The following is a 21776-nucleotide window of genomic DNA, read 5'->3' as shown; positions in this document are numbered from 1 at the left end:
TGTTTGTGAAAATCTGAGAATGGGAATTCAAAAGTGGATGGATCGCCGTATCATTATGTTCGAGAGGCTACCTTCCATGGACGTTTTATGTGAAGTCTTTGCAAACGGGATGAGAATAGAGGACATCTCGGTGGTTTCCAATATACCATTGAAAATCCCTAACAAAGCTCCTTTCAAAATTTCTGCTACTCCCAAAGTGGCATCGGAAATCATTACCAGTCCAACTCCATTTCCATACTCCTCAGACAAAGCTGTCCCGTGGAGTTATGACACTAATGTTTATGTCCATGGAGTTAAACAGGATACCTTGACCGAAGAGGCCCTGAATTTTACTACTCCAACTGTTGATAATATTGTGGGTACCAGTAAAATTACGAGAAGTGGAAGGATATTTTCACCAGAAATTTCTCCAAATGTGGTTACTAATCCAGTCCAGGTCCCAGTTCCTAATCAAGATGTCAACGCTCGAGGCAAAGAGCCACAAGTTGAACCAGTTCAAATACCGGTGGAAGTCACTGTTGAGGATCCATCAAAGCAAGAAATGGAGGAAATATTGAAAACCATCTGCAAGAGTGATTACAATATTGTCGAACAACTGGGGCATACTGCTTCAAAAATCTCAATGTTGTCTCTGCTAAAGTATTCAGAAGCTCATGCCAAAGCCTTGATGAAGTTCCTGAAAGCTGCACATGTACCACAAGAGATTTCAATCGATCAATTTGAAAATCGTGTTGCCAGTCTAACAGTAAATAATGGCCTCGGTTTCTCTGATGTTGATCTAACCCCTGCTAGAAAGAATCACAATAAAGCCCTACACATCTCCATTGAATGTAATGGCACCACTCTATCTCATGTGCTGGTAGATAACGGTTCTTCTTTGAACGTATTACCAAAAACAGTACTAGAAAAGCTTGACTTCGAAGGAATTGTGTTACAACCAAGCGATGTTGTGGTAAGAGCCTTCGACGGGTCAACAAGAACAGTATACGGAAAGGTGAATCTCCCAATCGATCGTTCACAGTTTTACGGAGTTAAACGACTTTTCAGCGGAAGTGATTAGAGGGGGGGTGAATAGATCGTTCACAGTTTTACGGAGTTAAACGACTTTTCAGCGGAAGTGATTCTGAATCGACTCGCGTCTATTCCGAACCACTATCGAAACGATTGTATATGTGTTTAAAACCAGTCAAAACCTTGAGGTAAGTGATAAGAGAATACGTTGCAGAATCAAAGCGTTGCTCTTATTGAAAATCAGATTAACTTCTTGTATGATGGACAATGTTTGTAATGCAGTAAAAGTGATAGAAACAAATATACAAACACTTGGTGATAATGATCAAATTGACGGTGATTCAATATGTGATGGATTGTGATGTTTATATAAGTTCTTAATTCACAATCTTAACACTCGAATCGTTGATCAATTTGCTATTATAACCAAATATGAACAGAACGTAAATGAAAAAGTAAAAGCGACAAGAACACGATATTTGTTTAGGCAGTTCGTCGATCGTCCTCGCTACGACTACGTCTGCCCCCAATTCCAAACTGAAATTGGGTAATCTTTCATTAATGTTGAAAGTAGTATATACAAAGAAGATAACAAAGCGATAAACCATAAACCAATTATGTCGATCCTTTGAATCTTCTTCCCCCTTAATCTTGAGTCAGATCAAGGTTATCCAAGAGCTTCACTTTGATCCCTTTCTGCAGTGTCTTCAATTCCCTCGAACCCTTGTTCTTCAATCTTCACACTCAGCCGGATCCTCGATGAAACCTCTTGATAAAAACCCCCAAGAAACACCTATCTTGGAGGACAAAACCCGCAGATTTTATTCACCAAAAACCCCACAAATCTTCACCCACTAGGAATCTTCAATTCCGTTCCATGGACGTTATCGAACTCGATCACTAACCCTCAACGCAAGAATGATTATGTGTAATTGTGTTGGAGATGACGAAGAACGAAGATGAGAAGCCTTTGTGTATCTTTCAGTCGTTGGTGTTACCTATAATAATGAACCTTGGACAATATATATGATAGCTTAACAGTTGGAGATGAGAGAAACAGAATTTTTGACTTTCTTGATCAGTTAGGTCGACCTCTTTTAGTGCTTAGGTCGACCTAGCAGAACTTGCAGAATTTTGCTCCCAGTTAGGTCGACCTGTTAAAGGAGTAGGTCGACCAGAATCCTCTTCAGATGCATTCTGGGGACATTTTCTCAGATTAGGTCGACCTAGTTGATGTGTAGGTCGACCTAGCAGACTGATATGTAAATTTCATCAATTTAGGTCGACCTAGATGATGTGTGAGTCGACCTAGCAGAAGTATATGGATTTTTCTCCATTTTAGGTCGACCTGGGTTGATGGTAGGTCGACCTAACTGCTGCTTTTCTGCATTCTTCTTGTTTTGCTTGTGTTGAGTCGACCTATATGCATAATAGATCAACCTGTTCTGTCATGAGTGATCAATGCTTGCTTTTCTTTGAGTTTTCTGCTCCCACTTTGTTGTTTGAATGCTTATTGAGTTTGCCATGAATCAAAAACATCTTTGAGTGTAATCTTGTATTCACATTCTCCCCCTTTTTGATGATGGCAAAACAGTAGTCGTAGTAAGTGACAAATACTCAACAAACTCAGCATCTATCTCTCAACAAAGCTCCCCCGTACACTCAGCATCTACTTCTCAACATGGCTCCCCCGTACACTCAGCATCTATCTCCCCCTTTGACAACATCAAAAAGAGAGACCAAGAGAGTAGAAGAGAATAGTAACGAGAGAAACATAGATAAAATGCTAGCATTCATAGTATAGTAGATAAAAGGTAGATGGTGATAGCATGAGAGTCAAATATGTTTAAAGGTGTATTAAAGATGAGACACATATATGAGCAAGAGCGATTATATGCATGAAGTCACTATAAGCATGTTAATTGATAGCATATTATAGTATCAATAACATTTTTGGAAGTGAACAACAATTACGTTACCGCTTTTTCAATATGTAGGTGTCAACTTTAGTGGCAGCCTTTAGTCAATGTCGAATGACGCCTGGCTTGATGATGAACTACCTTTACGCTAAGAGAAATGTTAGCAGAAAAATATATATATAAAGTAAGGAAATAATATTAAGAGAGAACAAACGTAATTAGCCCAGATTAGAGATATCGAGTATCCCTAATTCCCTACGAATGTTGAATTATTGCTCCGTTGCTAGAGGTTTAGTGAAGATGTCAGCTAGTTGCTTCTTGCTTTCTACATGTTCAAATGTAACGTCTCCTTTCTCTACATGATCTCGTAGAAAGTGATGTCTTATTTCAATATGCTTGGTACGTGAGTGTAAGACAGGATTTTTACTCAAGTTTATGGCACTTGTATTGTCGCACATGATAGGTATGCGATCAAGCTTAATACCAAAGTCAAGAAGTTGTTGCTTGAGCCATAATATTTGTGCACAGCAGCTTCCGGCAGCTACATATTCTGCCTCAGCAGTGGATAATGCAACCGATACTTGTTTCTTGCTGTGCCAACTTATCAATGAATTTGAGAATAGATGACATGTTCCACTGGTGCTTTTTCTATCGGATTTGCAGCCAGCAAAATCTGAATCGGAGAATCCTACCAAATGGCACTCATTTCCCTTTGATACCATAGACCATATGTAGTAGTTCCACGTAAGTATCGCAGAATTCTCTTGACAACTTTGAAGTGAGATTCTTTTGGACAAGATTGATATCTTGCACACATACACACACTAAACATAATGTCTGGTCTTGAGGCAGTAAGATACAATAGTGAACCTATCATACATCGGTATAATTTCACGTCAACCTCTTTACCTTTCTCATCTTTGTCTAGATTAGTATTTGTTGCCATAGGTGTGTCAATTTCCTTTGCTTCACTCATTCCAAATCTTTTGAGCAGCTCCGTACAGTATTTAGTTTGATTCACAAACGTTCCATGACTGAGTTGCTTGATTTGTAGGCCAAGGAAGAAATTTAGCTCACCCATGAGACTCATCTCAAATTCACTCTGCATAAGCTTAGAAAAATCTTTGACAAGTTTTACATTAGTCGACCCAAATATAATATCATCTACATAAATTTGGACTAGGAGAATGTCTTTATCTTTTCTTTTAATAAAGAGAGTAGTGTCAACTTTACCCCTAGAGTACCCTTGACTAAGGAGAAATTTGCTCAAACGTTCGTACCAAGCCCGAGGGGCTTGTTTAAGACCGTATAGAGCACGTTTCAGCTTATAGACATGATTTGGATACATGTAATTCTCAAAGCCGGGTGGCTGAGCAACATAGACTTCTTCATTTATATAGCCATTTAGAAAGGCACTTTTAACATCCATTTGGAATAGTTTGAAGTCTTTAGAACAAGCATAAGCAAGTAAGAGACGAATAGCTTCGAGACGTGCTACAGGAGCGTATGTCTCTTCATAATCAATACCTTCCTCTTGATTATAACCTTGGGCAACTAATCTAGCTTTGTTTCTAGTAATAACGCTGTTTTCATCAAGTTTGTTACGAAAAACCCATCTAGTGCCTATTACTTGATGATCTCCCGGATGAGGGACTAAGTCCCAAACATCATTCCGTTTAAACTGGTTTAATTCTTCTTGCATGGCCATTAGCCAATGCTCATCAAGTAATGCATCCTTAGCGTTTTTCGGCTCAACTTGTGAAACAAAAGCAAAATGATGACAGAAGTTACTTATCTTTGAGCGTGTTATAACGCCCCTTGAGATGTCTCCTATTATATTGTCAATTGGATGGTCTTTCACTGTTTGAGATGCTTTCTTTTTCATTTTCATCGTGAGACTTATCTTTCTCTCTCTCAGCATCTTTCTTTACAATACTTTCATTCTCGTCTTCCTTATCCTTGACAATGTCTTCAGTGGATGGACCTGCACCATTAAACGAAAGACCTTTCTCGACATATTTTGCATAAGATTCATCAAAAGACACGTGTACGGACTCTTCTACTATAAGTAATCTCTTATTATATACCCGATATGCTTTGCTAGATTGTGAGTAACCAAGGAATATGCCCTCATCATCTTTAGCATCGAATTTACCAAGATTATCCTTACCATTGTTCAAGACAAAACACTTGCAACCGAATACATGGAGATGAGATACATTTGGTTTTCTACCTTTTAGTAATTCATAGGGAGTTTTGTTCAGTATAGGACGTATTATTATCCTATTTAAAACATAACATGCGGTGCTAATCGCGTCAGCCCAGAAATACTTGGGTAGAGTACCCTCATTCAGCATTGTTCTTGCCAACTCCTCTAGAACCCGATTTTTACGTTCAACTACTCCGTTTTGTTGAGGTGTTCTAGGAGCTGAAAAGTTATGCTCAATTCCATGTTTATCACAGTATTTTTCAAAAAGAATGTTAGCAATCAGGATCGGATTCCCCTACGGCTAGTTTCATCCTTGTTGAGTCACCCTACGGCTGTGTCTCTTTTGAAGGTCTAACTAAGGTTAGCATTTTGGTAGATTCCCCTACGGCTGGTTTCTTCCTTTAAGAGTCGTCCCACGGCTACGTCTCTTCTCCAAGTCTAACTAAGGTTAGCATTGCGGTAAGATTCCCCTACGGCTGGTTTTTTCCTTTAAGAGTCGTCCTACGGCTATGTCTCTTTGTTCAAAGTCTAACTAAGGTTAGCAATCTATTTAAAATCCACCTTCAGCTGGTATCCTTTGATAACATTCAACACTCTTTTATTTACCACAGAATGCAAATTTTGATGGTACTTTCGGGTATTCAATCCACTTACACCTCTCATGTCCAGGACTTGTGTCGTTCGTACATTCAGGTTCAAGAAGATTGAATAGGGGCAGCTGTTGCACCCCAAAATTTACCCACTTATTTATCCCCCATTTGGCCTTCACATTACGTTCATGCGCATATCTCATATAGGCCATTCATCCATTACATTCATCCATATCACAGTTACTGTTCAAGAAAAGTGACACAAAAGAGCTCTTATTAAGAGAATCTCTTGGTTCAGAAGAAAGGATCTGAAGTTTGATTATAGAGGATCATTTCCATCAGCATACTCCTAAAGTCAGGGCTCTATTCTCTCCAAACCAAAGCTCAAGGATTTAATCAGGAGATGTTTGTGGACGTGAAATATGGCTGTCTTGAAGAAATATCATTCACCGGAGTTTATTTGGTTGGAAGTTGATTAAGCATTGGTTCCGAAACGGATTAATCGGGAAATTCATCTGAAATCAGAAAAATCAGAAAATGTTGACTTTTTGGTCAAAGTCAAAGTCAACTGTCAAATGTTGACTTTTGGTGGAAAATCGGTCAAAGACAAGTCAAAGAAATAAATAAAATCAAGAGATAGCCAAAACTTGCCAAATTTGGGAAGTAGTTGAAATAGGGATTTCTAAAAATGGAAATTTCTATACTTAGAGAATTTTTGGATAGATTGAGAATTGGTTGATCAGCCCACTTTAGGTCCGTTTTTCACAAATTTCGAGGTTCTAAATCAAGACAAGGTCGACACCAAAAAGGTTCATCTCATGGCCCTCTACAATTTTGTAGTTGGAAATTTTTTCATATGAAGTATGGATCAAAAGTTATTGAAGAGAGAAGTTGGCAGAATCTCATTGTATACAAGGCAAATTCTGGGCAAGCAGGTAGCATTTTGACAAACACATGGTGTGCCATTTTCAAAGGCCGTTATAGGGCATGCCAAGAATCCTGAAAATTCAAACTCAATACAAATGTGTTCTTTGCCATACCCTCTATCTATTGACACAAGAATCAAGCAAATTGAATATGTATTGAATCGGTTATGAAGTCCTAAAAGTTATGCCCTCACCAAGTCATCACTGCATGGCAAGCTGGAATAGATTCTAGGTCACGCGTGCCATTTCTACAAGCACGTGGTGGGCTATTTTCGCGTCCCGTTTTAGGGAATTATAGGCATCTAATCAAGTCCATTGTGATGTGTATGTGTTCCTTGCCACATCCTTTTTCTAATAAGCCTGAGTCCACACCAAGTGAATATGCAACGAGCAAGTTATAAGGCCTTAAAGTCATGCCTCGACCCAGTCATGTCCTTGCCAAAGGTACAAGCCAAAAAGCTTTGGGCGCGTGACATACATGACTGCATGCGTTACTCCAATTGCCCATGCAATAAGCTGAAGCCCAGAAAGTATAAAGGATGTTTACTACAATCAGAAACTTGCTCATTAAGGGAAGGAGAAAGTTACACTACACTCATCCATACGATAAACCTCAGTGCACCCTCAAGTATATAAACACCAAACACTTCACAAAGTCGGGGACATTATTCATTTTTTCCAGATTTTGCTTCACACTCTCGTTTTCTTCTCATTCTCCCAATCTCTCTCTCTCTCTCTCTCTCTCTCTCATCGGTTAGTTACAGATCCGTAACTAACTCTTTCAGCCATAACGAACCATCCAAAAAGCTCCAACCTCCACCATCACCCATAACCTTCAATATTCATCACCGTTTGCATCTTAACAACCAAGGCGAAGCTGGATCTTGAAGCCCCATGGATCTTCATTCTCACCATCACCACTGAGTCATCATCACTTTCATCCACATAGAGTCGCCACATTCTCTGCGGTCCGTGGCTCCCGGGAGTTCGATGCAAAAGTGAGAGCAATACACTATTATGATTCATCACAAGATACAAAAGAAGACCTGAGTTCATTTCTTAGCAAAGGTGAAGATCTTCTCAAGATTCATATCATCAAATTCACGCATTCAAAGAGGAGGCAGCGGGATTTTGCTTTCTGTGTGAATCAAGATCCAAATAGGTATGTTCTCAAGACTCTCTCAGCATAGTAGTTGCATGTGCTAGGCCATTTAGATCTGAAATATGCTTTGCTATGTATCACATTGCTATGGAATTCTTGTTCTTGATCTGTTGCGTTCTGTTTGGTGAGGAATATTGTTTGTTTAAGTATTCGAATGTGACATTAGAGTTCCATGCATGATTTTGAACTTTTTGACGCCATTAGCAAGCATTGTGATGGAGATTCATTAGGTTAGGGCTTTTTTAAATGCGTTCGGTTTGCATGATAGAGAGTGAACTAGGAAAATCTAACTACGGATCTGAACTCTACGTGAAAAACTGAGTAGAATAGTGGTGCTTCCTTGGATTTCTGGAAAATTCTGAATCTCCGCCGCCGGGACGGCCGGAGAAGACGACCGGAGTTGGTATCTCCGGCGTCTGTGCATTCTCAAGGACTCCCTCTCTATTTGCTTACGTGGCGCGATGCCATTTGCCCTGGTTCCAATTTTTTTGTTATTTTTGTAATTATTAAATGATTAGCTGATGATGTGGCCTCCGATGATTGGCTCAGCCTGGTTTTTGTCTTGTAGTCACTTATTAAAAACTTGACCCATTGATGAAGGTGCAATGTATTTTCATGTCACGTTCCATGTAAAAAAACACCATGCAGTGTAATAATACAAATAAAATGTGGAATAAAATGAGATAAAGGGAAAGAGGACTTGGGCCATGTAGCCTGGGCTTTGAACGCTTTTGCGTTTCATACTCCCTCATTGCTAATGCAACGCCCTGTTTGGGTATTGGGCCTGGCGTTTTTCATGTTCACACTCCCCTGTTTTGGCCCAAGCACCTATTAACAAAGCCAGTTTAGTTCAGATTACTGCTAATACACCCCCAGTTGACTAAGAGAAACAAGTGAAGATAGTTTTTTTTTATTTACTTTTATTGCTTGTTAATTGATTTTTGCCTAAATAAAAATTGATAAAAAATAGTTTTTCTTGCCAACTTGATTTTTTAGGAATAATTGCTTAATCGTTTAGAATTTTAATTGTTGAATTTCTTTAATTTTTGATTGGTCCACCATGTAAATACTTAGTTTTAATTCTTAAAAAATAGTTTAGACTTGATAAAAAATTGCAAATTGCTTGTGAATATTTTCTTGTAGGTTTAGAATATAATTCCTTTATTTTTGTGAATACTTCCAATGTTTTGTAAAATGCCAAAAATACCCTTGGTTGTTAAAGTTGACTTTAGTCAACTTAAACAATTTTCTTCTTAGTTTAATATTCCCTTTAGATATTAGTTTAGATCTTAAATAGGAATTAGAACAACACTTAGATTAGAAAATAGGTTAGTTCCCCTTTCGCATTTCTTTTTCTTTTTCAACATTAAAAAACTTAATAACTACTGATAAGGATCATACCGTTTTGTTTTTTTTCTTTTTCTTTTCGTGGTAGGAAAGAAATGATTGGGGCGTAGGCCCCGATCTATGTTCTTTCCTACTTAGCGGAAGAGAAATGATTGAGGCGTAGGCCTCGGTGTATTTCTTAACCGCCATTTAGAGAAACGATTGTGGCGTAGGCCTCGATGTGCATTCTCTAAATATTCAAAAACTGTATTTCTTAACTAATGTTTAGAGAAACGATTGTGGTGTAGACCTCGATGTGCATTCTCTAAATATTCAAAAGACTCTTTTTCTTGGTATGATCTAAATCACAAATAAATTCCCTTAAAAAATACCCAACCAAAAAACATGTAAAATGCTTAATAAAAGGCTCAGACTTAAAACAAAGTAAGGAAGCAATGCGAAGCCTTGTAGTGGGTTTTGTCGTTGTGGAATTACAATAAAAGACACAAACCCAAGATTCTTTTCTTTTGCCTTGTTAGGCACTTAAGAACAAGTTAAGTCCTTTCCAAAAGTAGGCGTATAAGTCTCCAAAGGTCGAGCATCGTGGATTGTGACCTTAACCGCTGTTCAACTAAAAAACACAAAACAAATGGAAACTATGGAGCCGAACTACGGTCGCTCTGATTCCTGAAAAGGATACGTAGGAATTGGGTCGCGGGGCCTAAGCGAGCACACTTGTAAATAATTCCTTCTTTTCCCCGTATTTCTTTTGCATTCAATCGCATTTAGATTTAGACATAGATACACCCTTTAGATAGAAACAAACATAGGTGGATACCATCGAGTGCGATGGGCGTGAGGGGTGCTAGCACCTTCCCCTCGCGTAACCGACTCCCGTGCCCTATTCTCTGGTCGAAAGACCTTGTCCTTGTTTTGAGTTAGGTTTCTGATATTCCTTTCCCGCGATGGGATGAATATATTAGTGGCGACTCTGATTCCATTTTTCGCGGTAGCGACAGCTGGCGACTCTGCTGGGGATGTGATAGACCTGTGCTGGTCCATTCTTTGAGAGTCGATCCTAGCCTTTGTTTGTTTTGTTTATTGGGTGTTTCTTTATTTGTTTATATGTTTACATCCTGTATATATTCTTGCATATCATGTTTATTTTCCTGCTTGCATAGCATGTTTACTTTTCCCATGCATCTGGACTATATTATGGGTCCCCGTGGGGGCCACATATTTTCTCTGTTTGCAGGTTGGGTGGGATGTTCTATGAGGTAAAAGGCCCAATACCCAGGCCAGAGTTGACACATAGGATACCTAGGATAGAATGGATAGTCATGACGCCGATGAGATGTCAGGTCTTGTCTAGTGCGATCATGAGACCCACGCCCAGTCGAGGTCCAAATGGGGTATCATTGTTGGCATGTAGATGCAACGATGGTGGTACCTCAGGAGGACTGATAACGTTGGTTGCCACTTTGACCTACCTTGGCCTAGATTCACCCGTGAGTGGGGAGGGATATACATGACAGGTACCGTTGGTGACTGTTCTGTTCTGTTGGTGACTATGGTTCTTGTGGTTTTTTGGTGCCCATGCCGGACTTTTGATCCTGCAACATCCGATCTTGTTCAGAAGCAACATACACTTCTCTTATATGGGGAGGACTTTTCATTGCATCATACTCATCATAGCATGTTTAATTTCGAAAAAACAATGAATGAAAAAAAAAAGAAAGAAGAAAAGAAAGGAAAAAAAGAGAAGAAAAAGAAAAAAAGAGATTAATATTCATATGCATGCCATTTTTCAGGGTATTCAAAGTCAACACTTCCTGTCAAGAATGGATAACAATGTGACCGCCAATCAAGGGACTACTAGGCGCACACACACTTATACTTTCCACCGCGAAGGCTTGGTCCAGTTGGGACAGTTGGGTGAATTGATCACTGGGCATAATGAAACGGTGTTTAGTGACAGTTATGGCAACATCTTATCTCTCATGTATTCTCGCGTCGATGAATGGGCTTTATCTACTCTGCTCCAGTTCTATGACCCTGACATACGGTGTTTTACATTCTCAGATTATCAGCTGGCTCCCACTCTCGAGGAGTACTCTCACATCCTCAATATCAAGGTTCAACACCGAGTGCCTTTTGTTTGCGTCCCGGATAAACCTAGGTTGGATTATATCGCCAACACCCTTTATTTGGGCCTAGGAGATGTTCATAACAACTGGAAGAAAAATGGCGACACTCATGGTTTCTACATGAGTTTCTTAATTGAAAAAGCCCAGGAATTCGCTGACAAAATATGTGGGAGGCTTTCAATGCCCTTCTGGCCGTCCTAATATATGGGATCGTGATGTTTCCTAACATTCACAAGTTCGTTGATTTGGCGGCTATATGTCTCTTTATGGATAAGAATCCAGTCCCTACTTTATTGACCGATACGTACTATTCTATTCACTCTCGACATGGGAAAAGAGGAGCTATCCGAGGGTGCCTTCCATTACTGTACACCTGGTTCAAGTCTCATCTGCCTACAAGTGGTCCGTTTGTTACTTCTACTCAAAAGTGGTCTCAAAGAATCATGGGACTTACTGCAAACGACATTGTGTGGTACCAACTCCGAACAGGTATATCCGAAGTCATTGTTAGATGCGAAAACTTTGGTAACGTCCCACTCATTGGGAAAAGAGGATGCATTAACTATAACCCAGTTCTCGCTCTTCGTCAGTTGGGTTATACCTTGAAGGATGCCCCTTTGGATAAGGAGATCCACTAATCCGTGTATTTTGAAAAGGGGACTGACCCCGTAGCACTTGAGGAAATCAGGAAGGCTTGGAATAATATCCGCATAGGTGAAAGATCCACTTTGGGAGCCAAGAATGCTATTGCCATGGATCCTTACACTGATTGGGTCAAGGAGAGAGTCAAGACACTTCGGTTACCATTCCCGGAAGTTCCTCTCTTGTATGCACAACCTCCAAAGATAGTAGAAGCTGTGGTGCCGAGGGAAAGATTTGATCAAGTCCGCGTCGCAAATTTGAGATTGAAAGAGAAAGATAGGGATACGGATTTGAAACACTACTTCATTAAACAGACAAAGAATGAGTTGGCCCGTGAACTTAAAATGCTGAAAGGAGAATCTTCCCAAGTTAGGAAGAGGACCAGAACAGATAGAGGTGGGAAAGCTGCTGCTGCTTTTACTGAAGACCCTCAAGAAGTCATAGAAAAGGCTGTAAAGGAAGCAGAGGAAAAACTCAAACGCGAATACCAAGAGGACTTAAAAGCCCACAATCTCCAACTAGAAAAAGAGACCAAATATAAGCTGAGGACTATGAAAAAGAAGCTCGAAGAGGAAACTGCCCGGAGGATGGTAGTTGAGAAGAAGCTTGAGGAGGAAATTACCCAAAGGATGGCAGTTGAGACACAGCTTAAAGGTAGTCATCTCCGCTCCGCTCGACTAACAGAAGAGAATGTCAAGCTCAGAGATCAAATGGCAGATATGGAGAATGCACCCGAGAAGACTTATCTCCCAGATTGCAAAGGATGTGACGAACTTAGGGAGTGCTGTAAAAAGCTGGATGGGCATTTGTTTTGCAAAGATGAGGTGATTCAAAGTCTTCTTAAAGGAAGGGATCGAGAAGCAACCAAGAAACTGTTCGATGAAACTAAGAAGTGGAGCGATGAGCACTTCAAACAAGGAGGGCCTCTATTTTATATTCAGATGAATTGATGTTTGAGTTTGTATGTCTCGACCACCACCAGACTTGTTGGATGGGGTCTTTTATTTCCCTTGTTGAATTATCTTGTTGATGTATGACTTGCCCAAGTTTAAATTTCTGTTATGAATAAAAAACTAGTTTCTCTTGATACTTATCTTTTATCACATTGTTAAACATTCTTGATTAATATTAACTGTTTTGGATACTCTAAAAATGGCACCTCACATCATATGCACACATGCACCTCATGCACATCATGCACAAACAGGTACATCAGATGGTGTTCTTATTTGACTGAATAGGTTTTCTCTTTCAGCAATTGCACCTCCACCTACACATCGCTACTACACAAGAGCTAATCATTCACTGCAAATGGATCAGTTAAGGGACGATCTTATCCAGATGAGAACCCAGGTTACTGCTCAGATGGCTCAGTTCATGGAAGTCATGCAAAACATGGTTGATCGCCAAGAAGAACTCAGAATCAGGATGGACACAGTTGCTCAGGTTGTCGCGGATCCCCCACAAAGAAATCCTGCTGATATTCGTGTCAATGGTGAGCCTGTGATCGGAGGACCTGGTGTAATTCCTCCTGCTGCTAATCAAGGTAATCCCCGTGGGCCTCCCCAACCCACTCCTGAAGGACAAACCACATAACAAATCAGAAGGGCTGCTGCTATCCCCGTTTTGGAAGAGGACCGACATGAGGACTTGTTTCCTGAAAGTGAATGGGGATTTCCACATGATGCTGGAAGGATGTTTAGAGGTCCGGAAGAGAGGATGAGGGCAATGGAAGGCCAAGGACTTGGTATGGATATCAGTGATTTGGGTTTGGTTCCTGGCGTCCGTGTGCCACCGAAATTCAAAGTACCTGATTTTGAGAAATACAAGGGGAATACTTGCCCTAAGACACATGTCCGAGCTTACTATCGCAAGATGCATGTATACTCTAAGGACGAAGGACTGTTGATGCATTTTTTCCAAGATAGCCTGACTGGGGCCTCCTTGGAATGGTATATGAGGTTAGAGAGAACTCACATCCGAAGTTGGAGGGACCTAGTTGAGGCCTTCGTGAAGCAGTATCAGTATAATGTTGACATGGCCCCGAATCGCACTCAGTTACAGAATCTAGCCCAGAAAGCTAATGAGTCTTTCAAAGAATATGCGCAGAAATGGCGCGAGTTGGCAGCTAGAGTCCAGCCACCTATGTTGGAAAGAGAGATGATGGACTTATTCACCAACACTCTGGAGGGCCAATACTACTCCGCCTGCTCTGCATCCTCGAGTTTCGCCGAATTGGTTATGATTGGTGAACGAATTGAAAGTGGGATTAAGGCTGGTAGAATACAGAATCCAAGTGCTGCTAGTTCCTCTTCTGGGGCCGGTGGAAAGAAGCCATACAATGGGTTTGCCAAGAAGAGGGAAGGTGAGACTAGTGCTGCTTACTATAGCGGGGGCAGAAATCAGGCTCATCAACAAGTAGCCGCTGTGACTATACCAAATGCTCCCTTCCAACATCAACAACAAGGGTATCCGCCACGTCAGTATCAACAACGACCGAAAATGCCAGAAAGGGTTTTCGATCCGATCCCAATGGCATATGCTCAAGTACTGCCATATCTCCTCGATTTGAAGTTAGTACAATTGAGGACTCTAGCCACTCCTGCAAAGTTGCCTCCTAATTGGGATGCCAATGCGAGATGTGAATTCCACTCTGGGGCACCTGGGCACAATATTGAAAATTGTAAGGCATTGAAAAATCTGGTTCAAAATCTTCTCGACTCTAAGGCCATTGAGTTTACTCCTACTCAAGGACCTAATGTTGTTCAAAATCCCATGCCTCCCCATGGAACTCATGCTGCAAATGCCATCGAGGTTGTTGAAGACGCTTGCTTGATCAAGGATGTGAATGAATTGGGTTCATTGTTGCCATTATTGAAGACAGAATTATTGAGGATGGGTCTATACTCTGGTTGTGGAGAATTCTGTACTGATTGCATGACCATTTCCACAGTTTGTGATAAGGTGAAAGGTGAGATTCAACAGTTGATGGATAGTGGGTATCTACAGTTTGAGCATGTGCGACGTCCTGAAAGGGTTGAAAATGTAGTTAATGTGGTATCCATCACGTATACTCCTGCTAAGATTCCAGTTCCTGCCAGAGCGCCGCCCTTGGTCATTAAGTTGCCTGGTCCCGTTCCGTATACTAGTGAAAAAGCAATCCCATGGAATTATGGCGGAGAAGTTTTCTACCAAGGGGCCAAGTATGAGATTAAAATGCCGGTTGAGAAAGAAGAAGTGGGTAATGTCGTTGGCATTGGAAGGATGACAAGAAGTGGTCGTATTTTCAATCCTCCCCAGAATACTCGCGATGACAATGCAGAAGCTCTAGCTCAAGCAAAAGGGAAAAGAGTGGTAGAAGATACAGTGGGTCAGGGGAAAAGGTCTAACTCTGAGGACACTGTGGCCAAAGAGATGGAAGAATTCCTAAAGATCATCAAGAAGAGTGAATATAAAGTGGTTGACCAACTGAGTCAAACTCAATCAAAGATTTCGATCTTACAGTTGCTCTTGTGTTCGGAGGCACATCGAAATGCTTTATTGAGGCTTCTAAGTACTGCCTTTGTCCCTCCAGAAATCTTAGTGAATCAACTTGAAGGAGTGGTGTCAAACATCAATGCGGGTAATGGATTAGGATTCACCGATGCAGATCTGCCTCCCGAAGGTAAAAACCACAGTAGAGCTTTACATATATCGGTGGAGTGTAAAGGGACTATGTTATCACGTGTTCTTGTGGATAATGGATCCTCTTTGAATGTGTTGCCGAAGTCGTCCTTGATGAGGCTAGATTATTCTGGTGTTGAGATAAGGCCGAGTGAATTGACAGTGAGAGCCTTTGATGGGACGAAGAGATCAGTGTTTGGGGAGGTAGACTTGCCAATAATGATAGGCCCTCAGCTTTTCACTATTACTTTCTTTGTGATGGATATCCACCCGTCTTACAGTTGTCTCCTGGGACGTCCATGGATCCATGCCGTTGGGGCCGTGACTTCCACATTGCATCAGAAACTCAAATTCGCGACTCAAGGAAAGATAGTCACAATATGTGGGGAGGAAGAACACGTGGTAAGCCATCTTGCGTCCTTCAGGTATATTGATGTGGAAGGAGAGGTCCACGAGACGCCTTGCCAAGCCTTTGAGGCTATCCAGACTATCAAGATCCCTTATGTTGATAATAAGAAGTTGGAGGCTCCCATGTCTTCACTAAAGGAAGCTAAAGCTGTGGTTGAATCCGGTCATCCTGAAGGATGGGGCCGAGTCTTGGATCTACCAATCAAGCAGGATAAATGTGGGATTGGATATCAGTTGGGTCAGAGTTCATCTAATGAGGCCTCCAAAAAGTCCGGAACCTTCGTTCCGATCAAGTTCTCTAGTGCTGGCATCGTCAAGGATCATATTTGCGCTGTTGATGATGATATGGACAGTGATTATGACATTGAAGAATGGATCAAGCCGTGTATCCCAGGACAGAAGCTTCTCAACTGGTCGTCCGAGGACATCATCTCAATTGCTTCTGATCAAGAGTAATATTGTCTGTTTTTATTTATCATACAATAATTCCTGTGTTCTGCCCAAGACACAGTGAACACATGTAGGGCATCATTTGTTGTTTTTCAATGTTAAAACCATTAATAAAAGGACGTTTTTGCATTCAAATATTTTGCTCCCTGTCTTTCTTTTTTTTTACTTTTACATTTATTTTAAATAAATAAAAAAATAAAAAATGGCAACGTTTCTTATTCATTATCATCCCTCCACTCTAAAATAAAGCATAAATCATAATTCATGCAGATCCACTTCTCCTCCAGATTCTGTTGGTAACGATCTTGCTATGCCTCGTTATGACTTCAACAATCCTATCTACACCGCGGAAGAAGGGGATGAAGAAGATTGTGAACTCCCGGATGAGTTGGCCAGATTGTTGAAACAAGAAGAGAAAGTGATCGAGCCACATCAAGAGCCTATTGAGACGGTGAATCTTGGCACCGAAGAGATGAGAAGGGAGGTTAAAATAGGGGCCTCTTTGAATGAGAATGTGAAAGAAAAGTTGATTGGAATGTTGAAAGAGTATTCTGATATCTTCGCTTGGTCTTACGAAGATATGCCTGGATTAGATACTGATATTGTTGTGCACAGGCTACCCCTTAAAGAAAATTCTCCGCCCGTCAAACAGAAACTCAGGAGAACACGTCCTGATATGTCCAAGAAAATCCAGGAAGAGGTTCAGAAGCAGTTCGATGCAGGTTTTCTTGCTGTAACAGTTTATCCACCATGGGTCGCCAACATTGTACCTGTACCTAAGAAAGATGGGAAGGTACGAATGTGTGTCGACTATCGAGATCTGAATAGAGCAAGCCCGAAGGATGATTTCCCGCTTCCTCACATTGATGTATTGGTAGATAATACTGCTCAGTTCTCGGTTTTCTCCTTCATGGACGGTTTTTCTGGTTACAATCAGATAAAGATGGCGCCCGAGGACATGGAAAAGACAACATTCATTACGCCTTGGGGCACCTTTTGTTACAAGGTCATTCCGTTTGGGTTGAAGAATGCTGGGGCAACCTATCAAAGAGCTATGGTGACTTTGTTTCACGACATGATTCATAAAGAGATTGAGGTCTATGTGGACGACATGATTGCAAAGTCCCATACTGAGGAGGAGCACCTTGTCCACCTGAAGAAGTTGTTTGAAAGGTTAAGAAAGTTCAGGTTAAGGTTGAATCCTAATAAATGCACTTTCGGAGTGAGATCAGGAAAGTTGCTTGGTTTCATTGTAAGTGAAAGGGGTATTGAGGTCGATCCCGCCAAGGTAAAAGCTATACAAGAGATGCCTGAGCCGAGAACTGAGAAACAGGTTCGTGGGTTCTTGGGAAGGTTGAATTATATTGCAAGGTTCATCTCACACCTTACCGCCACGTGTGAACCTATCTTCAAGCTATTGAGAAAGAATCAGGCAATAAAGTGGGATGACGATTGTCAAAAGGCATTTGATAAGGTTAAAGAGTATTTGCAAGAGACTCCAATCCTCATGCCTCCAGTGGAAGGTAGACCTTTGATTATGTACCTGACGGTCCTCGAGAATTCAATGGGGTGTGTGCTGGGTCAGCATGACGAGTCCGGTCGAAAAGAGCACGCAATTTATTACCTTAGCAAAAAGTTTACCGATTGTGAATCAAGATACTCACTACTCGAGAAAACTTGCTGTGCTTTGGCATGGGCTGCTCGCCGACTGAGACAGTATATGTTGACTCACACCACTTTATTGATTTCAAAAATGGATCCGATCAAATATATATTTGAGAAACCAGCATTGACAGGGAGGATTGCCCGTTGGCAAATGATCTTGACAGAATATGACATACAATACACTACTCAGAAGGCCATTAAGAGTAGTGTGATTGCTGATTATCTCGCGCATCAACCTGTGGACGATTACCAGTCTATGTACTTTGAGTTTCCGGATGAGGATATAATGTGTGTGGCAGAGACTTCCAAATGTCAAGATCAAGAGGAGGGACCTGAACCAGGGGCGCGATGGACGCTCGTGTTCGATGGTGCCTTGAAAGCATTGGGTAATGGTATTGGGGCTGTGCTCACTTCTCCAACAGGTTTTCATATTCCATTCACGGCCAGGATTTGTTTTGATTGTACTAATAATGTGGCTGAATACGAGGCGTGCATATATGGTATTGAGGCTGCCATTGATTTAAGGATTAAAAACCTCGCAGTTTATGGAGATTCTGCTTTGGTAATTAGTCAAATCAACGGAGATTGGGAAACACGCCACCCCAATTTGATTCCCTATAGAGAACATGTGGTGAAACTGGCTCAATACTTTGATGAGATTACCTTTGATCACATCCCTCGAGAGGAAAATCATTTGGCTGATGCTTTGGCCACTTTAGCATCCATGTTCAAAGTCAAATGGGACAATGAAGCGCCGTCAATTGTGATCAAAAGGTTGGATGAACCTGCATTCTGTGGCGTCATTGATAATGTGCCTAATGAGAAACCATGGTTTTATGACATTAAGAAATTTCTGGAAACCCAAGAGTATCCTGAGGGCGCTTCCCTTACAGATAGGAAAACTTTGAAGAGACTGTCTGCCAAGTTCTTCATTGCTGGAGGTGTGTTGTACAAGAGGAACTTTGATTCTGTGTTGCTCAGATGCGTGGATAGACACGAAGCAGCAAAGATCATGCAAGAGGTGCATGAAGGATCCTTTGGTACACATGCAAGTGGGCACACCATGGCTAGAAAAATATTGAGAGCAGGTTATTATTGGTCGACCCTGGAACACGATTGTTTCAACCATGTGGTGGTATGTTACAAATGTCAAGTGTATGCAGATAGGGTTCATGTACCTCCAGTTCCTCTGAATGTGTTGACATCTCCTTGGCCGTTTGCTATGTGGGGCATCGATATGATTGGGGAAATAAAGCCCACCGCCTCTAACGGACATCGCTTCATCCTCGTTGCTATTGACTACTTCACCAAGTGGGTTGAAGCTGCTTCTTATGCAAATGTCTCCAAGCAAGTAGTGACTCGCTTCATCAAGCACCATATAATTTGTCGTTATGGGGTTCCTGAGAGAATTATCACTGATAATGGATCCAACCTCAATAATAAGATGATGAAGGAATTATGCGAGAATTTCAAGATTACGCATCATAACTCCTCCCCGTATCGGCCAAAGATGAATGGCGCAGTTGAAGCGGCCAATAAAAATATCAAGAAGATTGTGCAAAAGATGGTGGTCACTTATAAGGATTGGCATGAGATGTTTCCCTTTGCTTTACATGGTTATCGTACCTCGGTGCGTACTTCCACAGGGGCAACTCCCTTCTCATTAGTATATGGCATGGAAGCGATTCTTCCGGTTGAGGTTGAGATTCCTTCATTAAGGGTATTAACAGATGTGAAGCTCAGTGAAGCTAATTGGGTCCAGACCAGATTTGATCAACTGAACCTCATTGATGAAAAGAGACTAGCAGCCATATGCCATGGGCAAGCCTATCAAAAGAAGATGAAGAGAGCCTTCGACAAGAAGATTTGACCTCGACACTTTCAGGTTGGTGACCTTGTGCTCAAGAAGATCCTGCCTATTCACAACGACCCTAGGGGAAAGTGGACTCCGAATTACGAAGGGCCTTATGTTGTAAAGAAAGTCTTCTCAGGTGGCGCCATGATCCTCTCAACTATGGATGGCGAAGACTTCCCACTTCCCGTGAATGCCGACGCAGTTAAAAAATACTTCGCATAAACCTGATCAAAAATAAAAATAAAAGAAAAGGAAAAGATCAGGCAAAAGAATAAAAAATAAATAAAGTACACCCGCTAAGTTGAAAACCCGAAAGGGCGACTTAGGCAAAAAAGGGGTCCTGGTGGATTGAAAACCCGAAAGGGCGGTCCAGGCAAAAGAGGGACAAAAAGCGAATGACTGCGTCGTGCATTAGATCCTCGAGCATAGTTAGTCACCACAATTGGAGGACTCAGAAGGGTAAAGGACCAAATTCATTCATCCATTTCTGAAAGCAAAACAGAAGGAACATGGAAGATCTGCAAGGCATAGCAAGATTGGAACCCAATGGAATCTGTTCTTACGTTGCCATGTTTTTAAATGCTATTTGTTTTCCTTTTTGGTGGCCACCTCTTTAAGGTGGCCACTTCCTGATGTACTCGCCTATGTTAGGCATTTCTTTTCATTAATAAAAAGATTTTTCACTCCAAAAATTCCTACATCGTTTTACTTTTACTGTTTTGTTTACAAAAACGTCCAATTATTTTGGTAAGCATTGCATTTCTAACATCGAAGTCCTACAAAAAGAACATGATCTAAAACAGATAGAATTGCTTAAAGATTTTTGAGTACTTGGGATGGTGGACGAGGTAGAACCATCATACCTGGGGCATATGTGCTTGATTTGTTTTGCAGGAATCTCCGATCATTCAGCACGGTCGGATGCCAGTACCTACGCTTCAGAAAGTATCAACCAAATATCTCTGTCGATATGGAACCCAAAGGTCTCCTTTCCCGCAAATACCAGAGTTTATTTCTCTGAGGAACTCTCTTCCAAGGTTCAAATGCTCCCCGGTGTTGATTAGATTCCCTTATTCTTCGACAAAGATGTAGAAGTTCAAAAGGGGAGGCGCAATCTTCAAAGTTTCCAGGCATGATGACGGTAATGTCTCTCAAAAGTGCCATCGCGCTCCCTTCCTCACAAGTCTTATGGTGCAAGTTTCCCCCCCTGCAGAAGTTACATATTGGGGGTCGGTCAAGAAACCATCTGGTGTGGCCTCGCAAATCAGGGCCTCAAGAAAAGTTCCCCACAGAGTGCTTAGGACAGAAGGCTTTTTCCGATGTTCATTCACCCTTTCTGCATATAGTAGTTATGGCATTCACATTACATCTACAAAAAGCGTGGCATTTCCATGAATATGGAGCATTACTCCATGGAAAAATTCAAACCTGCATCAATGCATAAGTCAAGTTTGTTTATGCTCCAAAGGCACAAGGTAATATATATCCCCAGAAGAAGTCTCACTTTCTCTCCAGTGTGGATTGAATACAAAGTCAGTCTTCATTAAGATCATTGTCTCTTTGGTTATTTCCTGTTTGATGAGTTCAATCGTTTGGATAATCCATACTTTGTGTGTGGCAATTCGAATGATTGTCACCCTTGTAGAATTACACCCCGCCTTTTGGCCTGAGGGAACCATGTAGTTCTTCTGTTCCATAAGCAAAAATACCTCTTTCAAAGTCCAGTGTTTACTGGCGTCATCTAATAGAGTCTGGTCGTCACCAGTCCTCTCTTTGTATTCACTTTTTGTGAGTCCCCTTACT

At 41.2% G+C, this 21776-nt stretch overlaps 2 protein-coding genes across 2 annotated transcripts; both read left to right on the top strand.

The window, feature by feature from the left end:
• The first annotated feature begins 11617 nt into the window (after nt 1-11617).
• Nucleotides 11618-16459, top strand: LOC131604912 (uncharacterized). The gene is made up of 4 exons (XM_058877327.1): nt 11618-11779; nt 11947-12806; nt 13174-13478; nt 13566-16459. Exons 1-4 carry the CDS (start codon nt 11618-11620, stop codon nt 16457-16459), a joined length of 4221 nt encoding a protein of 1406 aa, XP_058733310.1.
• Nucleotides 16460-18269: 1810 nt separating this feature from the next.
• LOC131604911 (uncharacterized) lies at nt 18270-21037 on the top strand. The gene is made up of 3 exons (XM_058877326.1): nt 18270-18540; nt 18661-19059; nt 20868-21037. The coding sequence occupies exons 1-3, from the start codon at nt 18270-18272 to the stop codon at nt 21035-21037; spliced, it is 840 nt and encodes a 279-aa protein (XP_058733309.1).
• Nucleotides 21038-21776: the final 739 nt, after the last annotated feature.

This window comes from Vicia villosa, linkage group LG5, assembly GCF_029867415.1.
Source record: "Vicia villosa cultivar HV-30 ecotype Madison, WI linkage group LG5, Vvil1.0, whole genome shotgun sequence".
Taxonomy (NCBI): Eukaryota; Viridiplantae; Streptophyta; class Magnoliopsida; order Fabales; family Fabaceae; genus Vicia; species Vicia villosa.
Note: the sequence above shows the minus strand (reverse complement) of the source record. Positions and strands in the feature narration are given on the sequence as shown.

Excerpts from the sequence above, each read along its gene's own strand:
- LOC131604912 (XM_058877327.1), top strand. The coding sequence starts at position 11,618 with ATGGGAAAAGAGGAGCTATCCGAGGGTGCCTTCCATTACTGTACACCT. Across the intron at positions 11,780-11,946 it reads GTGGTACCAACTCCGAACAG|GGGACTGACCCCGTAGCACT; the intron begins GTATATCCGAAG and ends TATTTTGAAAAG. Across the intron at positions 12,807-13,173 it reads CGAGAAGCAACCAAGAAACT|GTTTTCTCTTTCAGCAATTG; the intron begins GTTCGATGAAAC and ends TTGACTGAATAG.
- LOC131604911 (XM_058877326.1), top strand. The coding sequence starts at position 18,270 with ATGATCTTGACAGAATATGACATACAATACACTACTCAGAAGGCCATT. Across the intron at positions 18,541-18,660 it reads TGTGCTCACTTCTCCAACAG|TTTATGGAGATTCTGCTTTG; the intron begins GTTTTCATATTC and ends AAAACCTCGCAG. Across the intron at positions 19,060-20,867 it reads CAAGTTCTTCATTGCTGGAG|GAATCTCCGATCATTCAGCA; the intron begins GTGTGTTGTACA and ends TTTGTTTTGCAG.